Consider the following 17,940-nt stretch of genomic DNA (forward strand, 5'->3'; position numbering starts at 1 on the left):
GTTCACACCAAACACAAGTATAAACCACAAATGGGAAAATAAAATGTAAAAAATAAAACCAACATAAGTACTAGAAGAAACATGGGTGAATTCCTCTTTTATCCTGGTGTAGGGAAAGGCTTTCTAAGGATGAATCAAAATCCAGAAACATGAGAAGAATGAAAACAGCATAGCTACTTTGGAAAACAATTTAGCAGTTTCTTTAAAAGTTAAACATATGACCCAGAAATTCCACTTCTGGGTATCTACACATTAAAAAACATGCTCATACAAAAACTTGCAAGTGAATGTTCATGGAAGCATAATTCATAACAGCCAAAATGTTGAAACAACCCAAAAGTCCATCAACTGGTGAATGGATAGACAAAATGTGGTATATCCAGGCAATGGAAGGCTATTTAGCAATAAAAAGGAGTGAAACACTGATATACACTATAACAGGATAAATCTCAGAGTCATTATAGATGAAAGAAGCCAGACAAAAAGTCCACATACTCCATGATTCCACATAAATGAAAAGTCCACAGTAGGCAAATCTTGTAGAAACAGAAAGCAAATTAGTGGTTGCCTGGGGCTAGGAGTGGGAATAGGAGTGACTGTAAATAGGCACAAGGGATCTTTTTTGGGGGATGGAAATGTTCTAAGACTGGATTGTGGTAATAGTTCCAAAACTGTAAATTTACTAAAAATCATTGAATTGTACACTTAAAATGAGTGAACTTGATGATATATACATCATATCTCAATAAATCTAGAGGCTAAAAAATAAAAATAGAAACAAAATAAATATAATATATAATAAATATAATATAATAAAAACAGGGGCAATAAAAACTGATAAAGTTTTTACTACATAAAAATTAAACATTTTTGCATGACAAAAACACCATAAACAAAGTAGAAAACAAACTAGGAGAAAATATTTGTAACACACACTACAGACAAGAGACTGGTATCACTAATATACAAAAAACTATTGAAAATAGGGCCAAAATTAGGGATGCTATTATTTAAAAAAAACACACACAGAAAATAACAAGTGTTGGCAAGGATGTGGAGAAATCAGAACACTTGTACATTTCTAGTGGGAATGTAAAATGGTGCAGGTGATGTGGAAAACACTATGGCAATTTAATTTAAAAATTAAAAATAGAATAATTATATGATCCAGCTATTCCATTTCTAGGTATATACCCAAGGAATTGAAAGCACAGTCTTAAAGAGATATCTGCATACCCATGTTCACAGCAACAGTATTCACAATAGCCAAAAGGTGGAAGCAACCCATGTCTGTTGACAGATGAAGGAATACACAACATGGGGTATATACATACAATGGAATATTATTCAGCCTTTAAAAGGAAGGAAATTCTGACACAAGCTACAACATGGATGAAACTTGAAAACATTATGCTGTGTGAAATAAACAGTCAAAGAAAGGACAACTATTGTATTATTCTGCTGATATAAGGTACTTGAGTACTCAAATGAAAGTAGAATGGTGTTTGCCAGGGGCTAGGGAGAGAAATGGTGGGGGTGTTATTGTTTAATGAATATAGAGTTTCAGTTTTGCAAAATGAAAAAAGTTTTGGAGATGGATGGTGGTGCTGGCTGCACAACACTGTGAATATAATTAATGCCACTGAACTGTATGCTCAAAAATGATTAAAACGGTAAATTTTTTTGTTATATATATTTTACCACAATTTTTAAAAAAAGGGCCAAAGGATCAAGAAACCCAATAGGAAAATAAGACACACAGACAATTCATTAGAAAAAGAAGTTTTAAATCATGAAAAAAAGCTCAATCCACTCATAATTAAAGAAATGCAAATTAAAACAACACTGAAATAGAATTTCTCACATATCAGATTGGCAAAAATTGAAAAAAGTATGATGACACATTTCATTGGTGAGGCTGTGGGGAAACAAGCACTCTCAGACACTGCTGTCAGGAATGCAAATCGGCTAACCCTTCTGGAGGGTCTGGCAATATCTCCCAAAGCCCCATGTGCACTTACATTTTGCTCCAGCAGGCCCATTTCTAGAAATCTACCCAGAAGATAACTAAAAATAAGAAATAACTAACAATATGAAAACATATACACACAAGGTTATTCACTGCAGCATGCTTGTCATTGCAAAATATTAGAAACAACCTAAATGCCCATTCATAGAAAAGAAGTTTACTATGTCTGGCACATGTACACAATAAAAGTACCATGCAGCTATAAAAAAAGAATGAGGAAGACTTCTATGAACTGATAAGAAATGATTGTGAGAAAATACTGAAAAAAGCAAAGCCACAAAATGTATCTATCTATAGTATTACTATCATTCATATGAGAAAGAAGGGAGTATGAAAAAATACACAAGTATCTACTCATTTGTACAAAAGAAATACAGAAAGAAACTAAAGAGATTGGTTAAGCACGGGTGGAGGGAGAATAGTGGTGGTAAAGGGGTAGAAATAAGGGTGGAAGGGAACAGGGTAGCAGGCACAAACAGGTAATGACACTTCTCTGAGTATACATATTTTTTTCTCTTTAAAAAATATTGTGATTTTCTGGTCAAGGTGGTGGAGCAGTAGGACCATGAGCTCCCCTATCCTCACAACTACAACAAATCCACAACTGACTGTTAAACAACCATTGAAAAAAAAGACTGGAACATAGCAAAAAGATCTTCTTGAAGTGGAAAAATAAAGAGGAAACCACAGTGGCACGGTAGGGGGGCTGTGCTCACAATATAATTGAGCCCCATTACAAGGTGGGTGACCCACAAGCTGAAGATTAAGTTGCAGAGGCCCTCCCACAGGAGTGAGAGTTCTGAGCCCCACATGAGGCTCCCTGGCCTGGGGTTTTGGCACTTGGGGGGAGGAGAACTCAGGATATCTCGTTTTAAAGGCCACTGGGGCTTAGCTCCAGGAGCCCCACGGGACTGGGAAAAACAGAGACTTCATTCTCTTGGGAAGCATACACAGAATCTCACATGTGCCAGGTCCAAGGGCAGAGGCAGTGATTTCATAGGAACCTGGGCCAGACCCGGTTTTGGAGGGTCCTCTGGGGAGGCAGGGGATGTCTGTGGCTCACCCAGAGGACATAAAAGTTGGTAGCTGACATTCTGGGCGTGTTCATCTACATGAGCTTTCCGGGAGACTGACATCTTGATTGGATCATTGGCACCAAGACCTAGCCCCACCCAATAGCCTGTAGGCTTAAGGGCTGGGAAGTCTCAGGCCAAACAACATGCTGGGTGGGAACACAGCCCCACCCATCAGCAGAACCAGAGCCTTTAGGCACAACCCTACCCACCAGAGGTCCAGGACCAAGTTTCAACCAGCAGTGGGTAGGCACAGACTCCTCCTGCCAGGAAACCTGCATAAGCCTCTAGTCCAGCCTCATCCACCAGGGGGCACATATCAGAAATAAGAAAACAACAATCCCAAAGCCTGTGGAAGGAATCCACAAACACAGGCCAGACTCTACACTGGGACTGGCTAGACTCTGGCCCTTGGGTGACAAGAGAGGAGTGTACTGCTGGGACGCATAGGGCATCTCCCACAGGGAGCCACTTCTCCAAGGTCGAGAAATGTAACTAACCTACCTAAAAATACAAATAGAAAGATAGACAATACAAGGCAGCAGAGGAATATCTTCCAGGCCAAGGCACAAGATAAAATCCCAGAAGAAATAAGTGATGAGGAGATAGGCAATTTATCCATGAAAGTAATGATGGTGAAGATGTTCAGAGAACTCAAGAGGAGTATAGATGCACAGAGAGAAGTTTTTAGCAGAGTTGGAAAATATAAAGAATACCCAAACAGAGTGGAAGAACAAAATTACTGAAATGAATAACACACTAGAAGGAACCAAGAATAAATGAGGCAGAACGAATGGATCAGTGAGCTAGAGGACAGATTAGTGGAAATCACTACTGCAGAACAGAAAAAAGAAAAAAAGAATGAAAAGAAATGAGGATAGTTTAAGAGAACTCTGGGACAACAAGAAGTGCACTAATATTTGCATTATAAGGGTCACAGAAAGAGAAGATAGAGAGAAAGGACCTGAGAAAAATTTTGAAGATATAATAACCGAAAGCATCCCTAACTTGGGAAAGGAAACAGTCACCCAAGTCCAGAAAGTGCAGAGAGTTCCACACAGGATCAACCCAAAGAGGAACACACCAAGGCACATAGTAATTAAACTGACAACAATTAAGGATAAGGAGAAAATATTAAAATTAGAAAGAGAAAAGCAGCAAATAACATACAAGGGAACTCCCATAAGGTTAATCAGCTGATTTTTCAGCAGAAATATTACAGGCCAGAAAGGAGTGGCACGATATATTTAAAGTGATGAAAGGGAAAAGTTTACAACCAAGAATACCCTATCCAGCAAGGCTCTTGTTCAGATTTGATGGAGAAATCAAAAGCTTCACAGATAAACAAGCTAAAAGAATTCAGCACCACCAAACCATCCTTACAACAAATGTTAAAGGAACTTCTCTTGTCATCAAACCACAAGAAAAGGGAACAAAAGAAGAGAAAAAAAGACCTATAAAAACAAGCCCAAAACAATTAACAAAATGACAATAAGAACATATGTATCAATAATTACTTAAATGTAAATGGATTAAATGTTCCAACCAAAAGACATAGATTGGCTGAATGGATACAAAAACAAGACCCATATATATGCTCTCTACAAGAAACCCACTTCAGAACTAGAGACACATGGAGGCTAAATATAAGAGGATGGAAAAAGATATTCCATGCAAACGGAAACTAAAAGAAAGCTGGAGTAGCAATACTTGTATCAGACAAAATAGATTTTAAAATAAAGACTGTCACAAGAGACAAAGAAGGATACTACATAATGCTTAAGGTACCAATCCAAGAAAAGGATATAACAATTGTAAATATATATATAGACCAATCATAGAAGCACCTCAATATGTAAGGTAATTGTTAAAAGACATAAAAGGAGAAATCAACAAAAACACAGTAATACTAGGGGACCTTAACATCCCACTTACATCAATGGACAGATCATCCAGACAGAAAATCAATAAGGAAATACGGGCCCTAAATAACACATTAGACCAGATGGACCTAATTGTTACCTATAGAGCATTCCATCCCAAAGCAACAGAACACACTCTTCTCAAGTGCACATGCAACATTCTTCAGAACTGAGCACATGCTGGCCCACAAAGCTAGCCCCAGTAAATTTAAGAAAATTAAAATCATACCAGGCATCTTTTCCGACTACAAAGCTGTAAGGTTAGAAATCAACTACAAGAAAAAACTGCAAAAACTGCAAACACGTGGAAGCTAAACAATATGTTACTAAACAACCAATGGATCACTGAAGAAATCAAACAGGAAATCAAGAAATACTTTGAGACAAATGAAAATGAAAACACAATGAACCAAAATGTCTGGGATGCAGCAAAAGCAGTTCTCAGGGGGAACTTTATTGCGACACAAGCCTACCTCAGGAAACAAGAAAAATTTCAAGGAAACAATCTAACCTTACACCTAACGCAGCTGGAGAAAGAACAAACAAAACCCAAAGTTAGTAGAAGAAAACACATCATAAAGATTAGAGCAGAAATAAATGAAATAGAGACTAAAAAGACAATAGAAAAGATCAATGAAACCAAAAGCTGGTTCTTTGAAAAGATAAACAAAATTGATAAACCTTTAGTCAGACTCATCAAGAAGAAAAGGGAGAGGGCCCAAACTAACAAAATCAGAAATGAAAAAGAAGTTACAACTGACACCACACAAATACAAGGGATCATAAGAGCTACTATGAGCAACTACATGCCAACAAAAAGGACAACGTAGAAGAAATGGACACTTTCTTAGAAAGGTACAATTTGCCAAGACTGAACCAGGAATTAATAGGCAATATGAATAGACCAATTACCAGCACTGAAATTGAATCAGTAATTTAAAAATTCCCAACAAACAAAAGTCCAGGACCAGGTGGCTTCGCAGGAGAATTCTACCAAACATTTAGAGAAGAGTTAACACCTATCCTTCTGAAACTATTCCAAAAAATTGCAGAGGAACACTTCCAAACTCATTCTATGAGGCCATCATCACCCTGATACCAAAACCAGACAAAGATATCACACAAAAAAGAAAATTACAGGCCAATATCACTTATGAATATAGATGCAAAAATCCTTAACAAAATACTAGCAAATTGACTCCAACAATGCATTAAAAGGATCACACACCATGATCAAGTGGGATTTATCCCAGGGATGCAGGGATTTTTCAACATCCACAAATCAATCAATGTGATACATCACATTAACAAATTGAAATATAAAAACCATATGATCATCTCAATAGATGAAGAAAGAGCTTTTGATAAAATTCAACATCCATTTATGATAAAAATTCTCCATAAAGTGGTCACAGAGGGAACATACCTCAACATAATAAAGGTCATAAATGACAAACCCACAGTTAACATCATACTTAATGGTGAAAAGCTGAAAGCATTTCCTCTAAGATCAGGAACAAGACAAGGATGACCACTCTTGCCACTTTTATTCAACATAGTTTTGGAAGTCCTAGCCATAGCAATCAGAGAAGAAAAAGAAATAAAAGGAATCCAAATTGGAAACAAAGAAGTAAAAAACTGTCAGTGTTTGCAGATGACACGATACTATACATAGAAAACCCTAAAGAAGCAACCAGAAAACTACTAGAACTCATGAATGAGTTTGGTAAAGTTGCAGGATACAAAATTAATATATAGAAATCAGTTGCATTTCTATACACTAACAATGAACTAGCAGAAAAAGAAATTAAGGAAACAATACCATTTACCATTGCACCAAAAAGAATAAAATACCTAGGAATAAACCTACCCAAAGAGGCAAAAGATCTGTATGGCACAAAAGTATAAGACACTGATGAAAGAAACTGAAGATGACATAAACAAATGGAAAAATATACCATGTTATTAGATTGGAAGAATCAATATTGTTAATATGGCCATACTACCCAAGGCCATATACAGATTCAGTGCAATCCCTATCATATTACCAATGACATTTTTTTCACAGAGCTGGAACAAAAAATGTTAAAAAATTTGTATAGAAACACAAAAGACTCTGAATAGCCAAAACAACCTTGAAAAATAAGAATGTAGCTCAGGGAATTATACTCCCTGACTTCAGACTATACTACAAAGTTACAGTAATCAAAACAGTGTGGTACTGGTACAAAAACAGACACATAGATCAATGAAACAGGATAGAAAGTCCAGAAATAAACCTATGCTCTTATGGTCAATTAATCCACGACAAAGGAGGCAAGAACACACAATGGAGGAAAGACAGTCTCTTCAATAAGTGGTGCTGGGAAAACTGGACAGCTACCTGTTAAAGACTGAAATTAGAACATTCTCTAACACTATATACAAAAATATACTCAAAATAGATTAAAGACTTAAATGTAAGACCAGATACTACAAAACTCCTAGAGGAAAACTTAGGCAGAACACTCTTGGACATAAATCACAGCAATATATTTTTTGGACCAGCTCCTGAAATGATGGAAATAAAAGCAAAAATAAACAAATGGGATCTAATTAAACTTAAAAGCTTTTGCACAGCTAAGGATACCATCTACAAAACCAAAAGACAACCTACAGAATGGGAGAAAATATTTGCAAGTGATGTGACTGACAAGGGACTAATTTCCAAAATATACAAACAGCTCATACAGCTCAATATCAGAGAAAACAAGCAACCCAATCAAAAAATGGGCAGAAGACCTAAATAGACATCTCTCCAAAGAAGACATACAGATGGCCAACAAGCACATGAAAAGATACTCAACATCACTAATTGTTGAACATGGATGGACCTGGAGATCGTCATTCTAAGTGAAGTAAGTCAGAAAGGGAAAGAAAAATGCCATACGATATTGCTTACATGTGGAATCTGAAAAAAAGGACACAAATGAACTACTTATTATTTATAACTCAGATGACTGATTTCTTGAATATGTGTAAGCACATTTGACTGTCCTTTATGATTGGATTACTGCATTCTGTCGATTCTTATTTTGTGGTTGGCTTTATTCCTTTGATAACTATGTAAGTTTAAAAAGCTAAAGCTCTAAACTGTTATTAGAAATAATGAACAGTACATATATGTAGATTAAAAAAAGAGAAATATCCAGAATAGATAAATTCAAAGGGAAAGAATGCATATTGGTGGTTACCAGGGGATGGGAGGAGGATGCCAATGGATGGAAACCACTTAATGTGTAAGAGGTTTTATTTTGGGTTATGGAAATGTTTTGGAACTAGATAGAAGTGATGTTTGCACAACTTTGTGAATGACTGAATGCCACTGAATGCCATTTTAAAATGGTTAATTTCTGGATTGTGAATTTCACATCAGTAAATTATTTAAATAAAAAATATTGTGGTAAAGTAACATGAAATTTACCACCTTAACCATTTTTAAGTTTATAGTTCAATAGTGTTAGATATATTCACACTGTTGTGTACTGGATTTCCAAAACTTTTTCATCTCATAAAACTGAAACTCCATACCCATTATTCAATAACTCCCCACCCCCTAGTCTATTCTGTTAGTTTTTTGCCATTGCTTTTATTTATAGAATGCTCTTTATCTTCATCCATATGCATACAGAACTTCGCTTATATTTTTCTTCTAATTCTCTTGTGGGTTTTTTTTTTAAATTGTGGTAAAAAAAACTATAATTAAAATTTACCATCTTAATCATTTCTAAGCATATAGTTGAGTAGCATTAAATATATTTACATTGTTGTGAAACAGATCTCCAGACGTTTTTTATCTTGTAAAACTCTAATTATATATGCATTAAACAACTCCCCATTTGTCACTCCCTCAGCCCTGGTAACCACCATTCTACTTTCCATTTCTATGAATTTGAGTACTTTAAATTCCTCATATGAATGGAATCATACAGTATTTGTCTTTTTGTGACTGGCTTACTTCTCTCAACATAATGCCCTCAAGTTTCATTCATGTTGTAATATGTTAAAGGATTTCCTTCCTTTTTAAGGCTGAATAATATTCCATTGTATGTATATGCCACATTTCATTTACCCATTCATCCACTGATGTACATTTGTGTTGCTTCTACTTCTTAGGTATTATGAATAATGCTGCTATGAACATGGGTATGCAAATATCTCTTTGAGACTCCGTTTTCAATTCTTTTGGATATATACTCAGTAGTGAGATTGCTAGATCATATGGTAGTTCAATTTTTAACTTTTTGAGGAAACTCCATACTATTTTCCATAGCAGTCATATCATTTTATAATCCTTCCAATAGTACACAGAGGTTCTAATTTCTCCATATCCTCCTCACATCCTTTGCCAACATTTGTTATTTTCTGGTACTTTTTTGTTGCTGTTGTTGTTGGTAGCCACCCTAATGGGTGTATGGTGATATGTCATTGTGGTTTTGATTTGCATTTCTGTGCTCTGAGTATATATTTTTGTATAACTCTGACTCTTAGACCATCATAATGTTTCATATACTTCACATACTCAAAATATAAACAATTAAAACCAACCAAGATATACGGGGGACCCAAAATGTAATACAAACAGTAAATCTGGAAAACAGTATCTTGCCTGGATACTCTAAGCCTAAATACAAAAAGAACTGAACATAAATGCTGTAATCTAGCTCCTAAAAGTGTTCCTCACAGGGGTGTGGGCTAGCAATTCTTAAATTATTTTATGTGTATATTAGAACTGAACAAGTAGCAAATAGGCTGCAGATAATGAGAGCTGGTTTCTTACTTTGGAGAAAGAAGTTTAAATAAGGAGAGTGAGAAGATTAAAATGAATCCTGTAGTGTTGGACTGGAATCAGAGGTATCAGTCTAAAATCATGGTTTTTAATATACATACAGATATAGATACAAGAATACAGATATGAGTATATGTGTGGGTACTATACATACAGATATTTCCTAGCTCTACTCACGAGAGGACCTGGAAGTAGTGACATCCCAAGAACAATGAGCACACCTAGCATCCAGATCTGGTTTCTAAACACCATTTTCCAATTGAAAAAAAACAAACAAACAAACTCAGGGCTCTTTGGACATATGGTTGAATCCAGAATTGGGGCAGGGAAAATACAAGATGAGTGTCTAACATCTGGTGGAAATGCTTAAAAACTTGATCGCATGTTAAAGAACATAAGAGCCACCCTGAAGGAGATCTTAGTGGACAAAGCAGAAACAATTTGAGCAATAAAACAAATAATGATAGTACTGGATGTTAATGCATAGCATAAATACCCACGAGTCTATATGGATATAAACACATAATCAAATAAATAAAAGGGGGTGAAAAGACAGCTCTTCCTCATAGTAGAATTCTAATCAATAAATTCCTGAGGCTGGAACCCATGCTTTTTCTATTACATCACACTGCCTGAAAGCTAACTAGCTAAGCCCTAAATAGTCAGCAAGTTTGTTAAGATCCCTACCTTGATACCAAGTGCTACCAAAAACTTTAGAATATAAGGGGAAAACAACCATAGGGAGAAATAGGCTCTGCTAGAATATACATTTAAAACTAGTCTATGACTCTTACTTTATAGATCCTGGCAGGGTACCTCCATGGGCTTGCAGCAACAAGACCTGTAGCTGTTGTACCTGGGAAAGGCAATGAAAAATAGTCAGCTAGTTACCAATCAAAAGCTAGTTATCCCTTATCAGCAAAATAACTATAATTAGCAGCATCTATTTTAAAAAAATCAAACTTAGCACTGGGCTAGGCAACGTCAGGGGTTACAAGAATAAATTCTTGTGGTTTATTCTCAGGTTTACAATCTATTTGACGAAGACAAGTGTAAGGCCTGACAAAAGATGCTGTCATCAAGTATAGTTAGGAACTTTAGGGTTCTGAGAAGAAGCAAATTAATGAAATTCCAAAACAGTCAAAAGGAGGCTTCATGGGGATGAATCTTAAACCAGAGTACACGTGCAATCATCCTCTCCATTCCCTCCCACAACAAAAGAGGAGCTGATCTGCCTGCGCTTTGGATCCCAACTCTTCTTGCTTCCTGATAAATCTTACTCTATTTGTTCTCCCTTCTCTCTTCTATATCTTTGACTTCTCCCCTTTTATAGGATCCTTCCTATTAAGAGTAAAACATGTTCAAGTCTCTCCCATCTTAAGACAAAAGCACACTTCCCAATTCCACTTATCTCTTTTGCCCGATTTCTCTCCTTCATAAAGATCGAGAGAATAGTCTACACCCACTGCTTCCATTTCCTTTTGCTCTTTTCTCACTTGCTCCTTAATCTAGTCCAATCTGATTTCTGCCCACAGCATTCCACTGAACTAACTCTTACTAAGGTCATCAATAATCTGCATGTCACCTCATCTCATGGGCATTTTTCAGTCTTCATTTTATTTGACTGTTTGGTAACTTGGCTTACCAGACACAACACTTTCCTGCTTTTCCCTCTATTCTTTAAGCTGATCTTCTAAGTCTCTTTCTTAGTTCATCTTTGCTCCAATTGTCCTTTAAACGATAAAGTTTCTCAAAGCTCAGCATCAGTCTTCTCACTTTGTACTCTCTCCTTAAAGTCTCAACTCTGCCTGTGGTTTCCATGACCATCTATAAACTGGTGACTCCCATATTTATCTGAAACACAGATCTTTCTGAATTTAGAACCTCTATATTCAACCATCTACTTAATATTTCCACTTGTCTGCTGTCCCAAACCTGTTCCTTCTCCAGTGCACTTTAGGTCAGTGAATATGAAGCTTCACATGCCAGAAAGCTGGGTGTCATACTCACCCCCTCATCTAATCCACTGGTCACTTCTTTCTCTCACCAACACCACCAACACCCTAAGTCTAAGTTCCCATTTCTCTCTCTCCTGGATCACTGCAGTAACTTCTGAAGTGGTCTCCATGAGTCTACTCTCGCTCCACTAGAACCCATTTTCACATAACAGCCACACCATCTTTTAAAAATGTAAATGATCATTGTGGCCACCTTGCTTCAAATCATTTTTAACACAGTACATGAAGTCTCGATCAGGCCTCTGCTTCTTCTCTAGGCTCATACTGGAATACCCTTTCCTTGCTCTCTCCACTCCAGCCACACTGGCATTCTCTGAGTTCTTCAAATGAACTATACTCCTTCCTAACTCAAGGCCTCTGCAGACTTGCTATGTGCCTGGCATTGTTCTAAGTGCTTTACATGTATGAACTCATTTAACCCTCACAAAAACCCTATGAAGTAGGTATTATTCTGATTTCCATTCTATGGACAGGGAAACTGAGGCACAGAGAACTTGCCCAAGGTATATAGCCAGTGAGTTACAGAGCCAGGATTTGAACCTGGGCCGTCTGGCTGCAGTGTCAATGCTTGCTACCATTGTACTTTGCTATACATGCTATTTCTTCTCCCTGGAATCCTCTTCCTTCTTTTCTGCATAGATGATTCCTACTCAGTCCCTCAGATCCAAGCTCAAATGTTGCTACCTCAGGGAAGCCTTCTCAAATTAGATACATAACAGAAGATCCTGTTCCATACTTTCACAGCACCCTATAGCACACCATCCCAGTTTACAAGGATATGTTGGTATGATTATGTGTTTAATGTTTGTCCCTCCCACTAGGCAATAAGTTCCATGAAGGCAGAGACTATGTCTGCTCTGCTCAACAATGTATCCCAGCACAGTAGCTGGCACATAATAGCACTCAATAAATATTTATTGTTGGAATGGAAGAACAAATAAATGACTAGGAAGAAGAGCATTTTTGGCAATAGGAATACACATGAAAGAGAACAGAGGAGCAGAATTGAATAAGGTATTTGTAATTGAGAAGATTTTGTGAACAGGTAAATTACTTATATTTTCTACAGTGACCCTTAGGAGGGAAGGAAATAAAGGAGAAGGGGAAGCAAGACAAGAGGTTGGCTGAATAGTAATAATTCTCACTGAGGAGGAAGGCCAGAGACGGAGTGAGCACTAGACAGTTGGGAAACAGTAGATTCCTATTGGAAAGAGAAAAGTTGATCCCCAAGGAGGTCAGTCCAACCTCCTGCCCTCTCAGCTCCTCTGCCAGGGTTACTGAGCTGCTGCATAGCCAGTCATACTGCTACCACCACAAATTCATGCCCCTAGCCAGCTACTTCTATTTCCATGATTGTAAGCCTTCTGTGGTCACCTCAATCCCTCTACCCTATGATCTGCTTGCTTGCTCTTAGAAGATGACCTCACCTCCTACTTCACTGCAAAGAGAAAGATCATCAGGTTAAAAATCCCTCAATTTCCCTTCTTTCTCTAAATTAGTGTCACTGTATTCTCCCTATCTTAACCTCTTTTCTTCTAGTCGTGGGGGCAAATACCTCTCTACTATTGAAAGCAAATCCCTATTTATTTGTGCTCAGGATCTCAACTGCTTTGAGACAACCCATTATCAACCAGTCCCTATTCTCAGTTTCAGTCTCTCCCAACTGGTTCTTTCACATGTTCAAGTCTCTTCCATTTTTAAAAACAAATAGACCTACATCCTCTGACCCTTGACTACCAGCTATTGACTTCTTTCATCTTGCCTACTTGAAAAAAGAGCCTTTCAACTCCCTCCACTTCCTTATCTAGCATTCACTGTCCAACCCCCAGCAATCTGTTCCCATCACTCCCCTGACCCTCTTCTCACTGAGGTCACCAGTAGCCTCCTTTGTTGATTAAAAAAAAATCAGTGGACACTTTCCAATCCTTATTCTACTTTACACGTCTTTATAAATTTATACTTTTGACAGCTCTCCTTGAAACTTTCTTCCCCTGTCTTCCAGGACACCAGTGATTTTCTTCCTACCTATTTGCTCCTTCTTTGTCTCTCATCGTCCCTCCTTTCTGCATCTCTTATATGCTGATGTTACCCCTGAGTTCTGTCTACATTTCTCTCTTCTTGGCCATTTGATCATTCAGGAAATATTAAGTGCCTTTAACATGCTAGGCACTCTCTGATCTCATCCACTCCATAACTTCAGATACGTCTAAACGGTGATGACTCTCAACTCTGTAGCTTCAGCTCAGACCTCTCTACATTACCATTTGGCCAGCTCTACTTGAACAACTCTACTTAGAGGTCCCCCAAGCCCTTCAAATTCAAAATGCCCAAAACTAAATTTCATCATTTCCATTTTCCTACCTGACCCCGTTTTTCCTCCTGTATTCCCTGCTTCCATGACTATTACTATCATTTATTCAATTGTCCAAGCAAGAGACCTGGGAATCAACTTTGATTCTCCCCACCCACCCTTCCCTGGTTTTTTTTTTAGGTTTTGTTTCTAATTTGTACCTTTCTCTTCAGCTCTATCACTACTGTCTTTAGTTCAGGCCATAGTTCTCACCTAGGTTATTGTAATAGCTTAATTTATTTTCCAACTTTTAGCCACACGTACCTCAAATCTGCTGTCTCTATACTTGCTAGAGTAATCTCCCTAAACCACACATTTCGCCATGTCACCCTGTTACTTAAAATCTTTCAATGGCTCCCCATAGCTCTCAGGTTGAACTCCAAATTCTTTAACAAGTCCTATAAGGACCTTCAGGATCTGATTCTTGCCTACCTCTCTTGCCTCTCGCTCACTGCTCACTTCTTCTTTATCAGTGAAATCTCCAGTGCCATCCTCTAATCTTAAATATGACCAAAAAACATGTTAATAGGAGTTTCTTTAAGATTTATCCAAACTAACATAATGCTTAACCAACATCTCTAAACTTCTGGTAGAGGAGAAGTTGAGAAACAAAAAGTTCTATCATTCCACTCACATACTTGTAATTTTCCCCATCAAATGTTGTCCCTTCTACCTGTTGCTTCAGATGATTAAGTTCAGCTGTCTGGGGATCAATATTAACAACAGGTTTGTTCTTGATTTTTCTTGCTCTGTCAGCATAGCGAAGCGTATTTAATGTTTCCTCTAGATTGGAGTCAGCAGGACTCACACAGGCTATCATAAGAGTGTGGCTATTACCACCTAGAGAATCTGAAAGAGAACAATGGAAGGAAATGAAATTGAACAAGTAGGATGCAAACAAAGCTGTCTATTTGGGTTGGTGACTTCCACATCAGAGCTATAAGAAAAAAAATTTTCTATTGTGTCAATATAAAAACACTAAGATTTCTGTTGTGTAAAATGATATCATTTAGAATCCTATTGTATGTGTCCTCATTCTCAACAGAGACTGTTATTTGAGCAGTTAACCAGGTTAAAACAACTGAGCCCTGGCTCAAGTAAGTTAGGAGCCACTGCTAGGATTAAACATTCTTTGGATGCCCCCTCTATGTAGATTTTTAACTCTTTAGGGAATTCTGCTTATTAGCACTGATAAAGACAGTAACCAAGTTCATTTTCAGGTACAAAGTACTAAGTACAATTGGCATTCTACAGATTTCTTGGCTCTCAAAGCTATATATGAAGACATCTTTCCATTAACTTAGAAGCCTGCTTGCCAACAGGTCTCTCTCCTGTTTATCAATTAGACAGCTCTGTATGTGATAGTCCAAAAATTTGGCTTTTTACCTGTTCCATCTTTGCTTTCTGAGTACTATCATTCTGAGCTACTCTCTTATTTTTAGAGGCATTTTGGGCTTACCTTGAAGCAGTCGAGTCAACTTGGAATCTCTGTAGGGCACAAAGCCACCCTTTTTGTCATCTCCAAGAGCACTGATTACATTTCCCAAGCATAGGAGGCCTCGGTTAATATTAATACCTAATAGCAGGAAATAAAATTTAAATTGTCTGGTAAAACATCTAACATATATCTACACTTATCCTGAGAAAGAGAAAAGAAATAAAGACCCCACAGAAATACTAAGTCACAAGTCTTAAGGAAACTTCATCCTGTTCATTTTTCTGAGAGTGCCTCTTTAAGTAAAGTTCAAAGGACAAAGGTGAGTGAAAAATTGAGTCTGTTGGCACTTCTTGTCCTTTCCCATGGAAACAAAGCAGACAGACAGATAACTATCACCATGACAACAACCATCTGTACAGTTATTCACTTTTTATATACATTGTCACACTTAATCTTTTAATGCTGTGTAATTAGATTAGTTATTTTTATTATCATTATTTTTACCATCATTTTCAGTTTACTGATAAGGAAATTAGCTCAAAGGTTACATGACTTGTCTAAGGTCAAACAGCTGGTAAGTGGTAGGCCTGAGATTCCATCTCAAGATTGCAGTCAAATCCTATGCTCTTTCTATTACACCACAATGAAATAGCTTTCCTCTTGTTGCTTAAATAGGGTAAAGATTCTTTTCCACTTCTTAAATTCCAAAGTTTACTTTTTAAACATTGTTGTAATCTCTGAGGTCCCTTTAAAGCTCCCAACCTTCCCATGGTTATGTTTATCATGGAAAGTCTATATAGTATAATGGTTAAGTGCACAGGCATTGGAGTCAGATAGACTCTAGGGTTGAATCCTGGTTCTATCACTGACTAGCTGTATGATTTTGGGTAAGTTCCTCTATTAAATGAGACAAATCAACCCAACTTATTGGTTGTGGTGGGGAATTAACAAGATACTTTATACAAAACAAAGTTAAATGATATATAAACGGTATCATTGTTACTGCTACTCTACCTTCTATTTATTCAGCTATACTTTGGACTCCTTGATAATCTGAAACAGTTACATCTAAAAGATCCTGAACTCCAAAATTCCTCTCTGACTGCATTCTACTATCCTTCTGTTTCTTTCATGGATCCTGTTCTTCACCCTTACTGTGGCTACAAATTTACTGACAATTTCTAATACTCCCAGTAGATCATCTTTCCTGGGCCTTAAGCTACGTCTTCTGGACCCTGTGGTCAATCATTTTGGTTATGCTTTCCCAAGCATTCACTGGACCCATGATCTTCTGCCATTTCCACTATGTTAATTCCCAGCCATAGGTTAAATCAACTCTGTGTGTAAGTTCCTGTAGGCTGCAATGCTGAAGAAAGTCACGTAACCAAATGGACTAGATCCATCCGTGATAAAACATGTTATCTGACCTTAGCTGAACCCATAGTCAATTAACAATCTTCTCTTCCTCATTCTTCTTCATTCCTACTTCATCACAGCAGCTATTCTAAACACTCATCATATCCAAGACTGTAAATCTACCTTCACTCTATTAGTAGATGATTTTAACATTACATTATGGTGATCAAAATTAGTCACAAGGGCTCCCTAACCTTCCCTCTCCTCACTTCACAGTCTTTCCTCTGCTGTTACTGATTCCTTCATTCTTCTTCTTGTTTCAGAGGAGAAAATAACCACCTTTATTTTCCCTTTAGCCTCTGCCAGTGTTTCTACTCCCTCTGTTTTCCCAGGGACCCTAGATCCTTCCATCTTCCCCCTCTTTCTTAGATCTTCAATTTATTTTCCGTTCACAGATTTCTTCTTTTCAGTCTATACACATGTTCAAATCTCCCCAATCTGAAATAGAAACAATTCTCTCACGGAAACATCTCTTTCTTTTCCTTTTATTGCCAACTGGAAGGGGTACCATTTTTCAGGGCCATTTATTGCTTCCAGGATGTGAAGGAAAAAGAACCTGCTGAGACTGATAAAACCTCACCAATGCCTGTACTAATCCTCGTATCAGTTCAGTCCTTTCTTTTCTTTTCCCTTTTAGCCAAACAGAACACTGTGCCATCTTATTGGCCCACAGCCCATCTGGGATGTGAAGGAGAGACTGCTAAGGTTTTTCAAACCTGCTGAGCAAAACGTCCATCTGTAGTTTCCTATAGGAACAACAACAAAAGTCCAGATGAATCTTGAGAAGAAATTATGGCTGTACTGTGATCTAAGCAAAGAACCACAGACTTGAGGATAAAAAGGCTGTTCTTTTTTCTTAAAATGAG

General features: G+C 37.4%; 1 protein-coding gene across 1 annotated transcript in view; it reads right to left on the reverse strand.

Moving 5' to 3' along the window:
- Positions 1 to 17,940, reverse strand: part of KIF4A (kinesin family member 4A) — a 79,963-nt gene that overhangs the window by 35,146 nt on the left and 26,877 nt on the right. The window contains exons 8-10 of the mRNA XM_032474673.1: positions 15,680 to 15,796; positions 14,894 to 15,069; positions 10,647 to 10,708 (exon numbers count right to left, since the gene is read on the reverse strand). Of these exons, the coding sequence (XP_032330564.1) occupies positions 10,647 to 10,708; positions 14,894 to 15,069; positions 15,680 to 15,796 (355 nt within the window). The remainder of the gene's footprint in view (positions 1 to 10,646; positions 10,709 to 14,893; positions 15,070 to 15,679; positions 15,797 to 17,940) is intronic.

The sequence above is a fragment of the Camelus ferus genome, chromosome X, assembly GCF_009834535.1.
Source record: "Camelus ferus isolate YT-003-E chromosome X, BCGSAC_Cfer_1.0, whole genome shotgun sequence".
In the NCBI taxonomy this organism is placed as follows: domain Eukaryota; kingdom Metazoa; phylum Chordata; class Mammalia; order Artiodactyla; family Camelidae; genus Camelus; species Camelus ferus.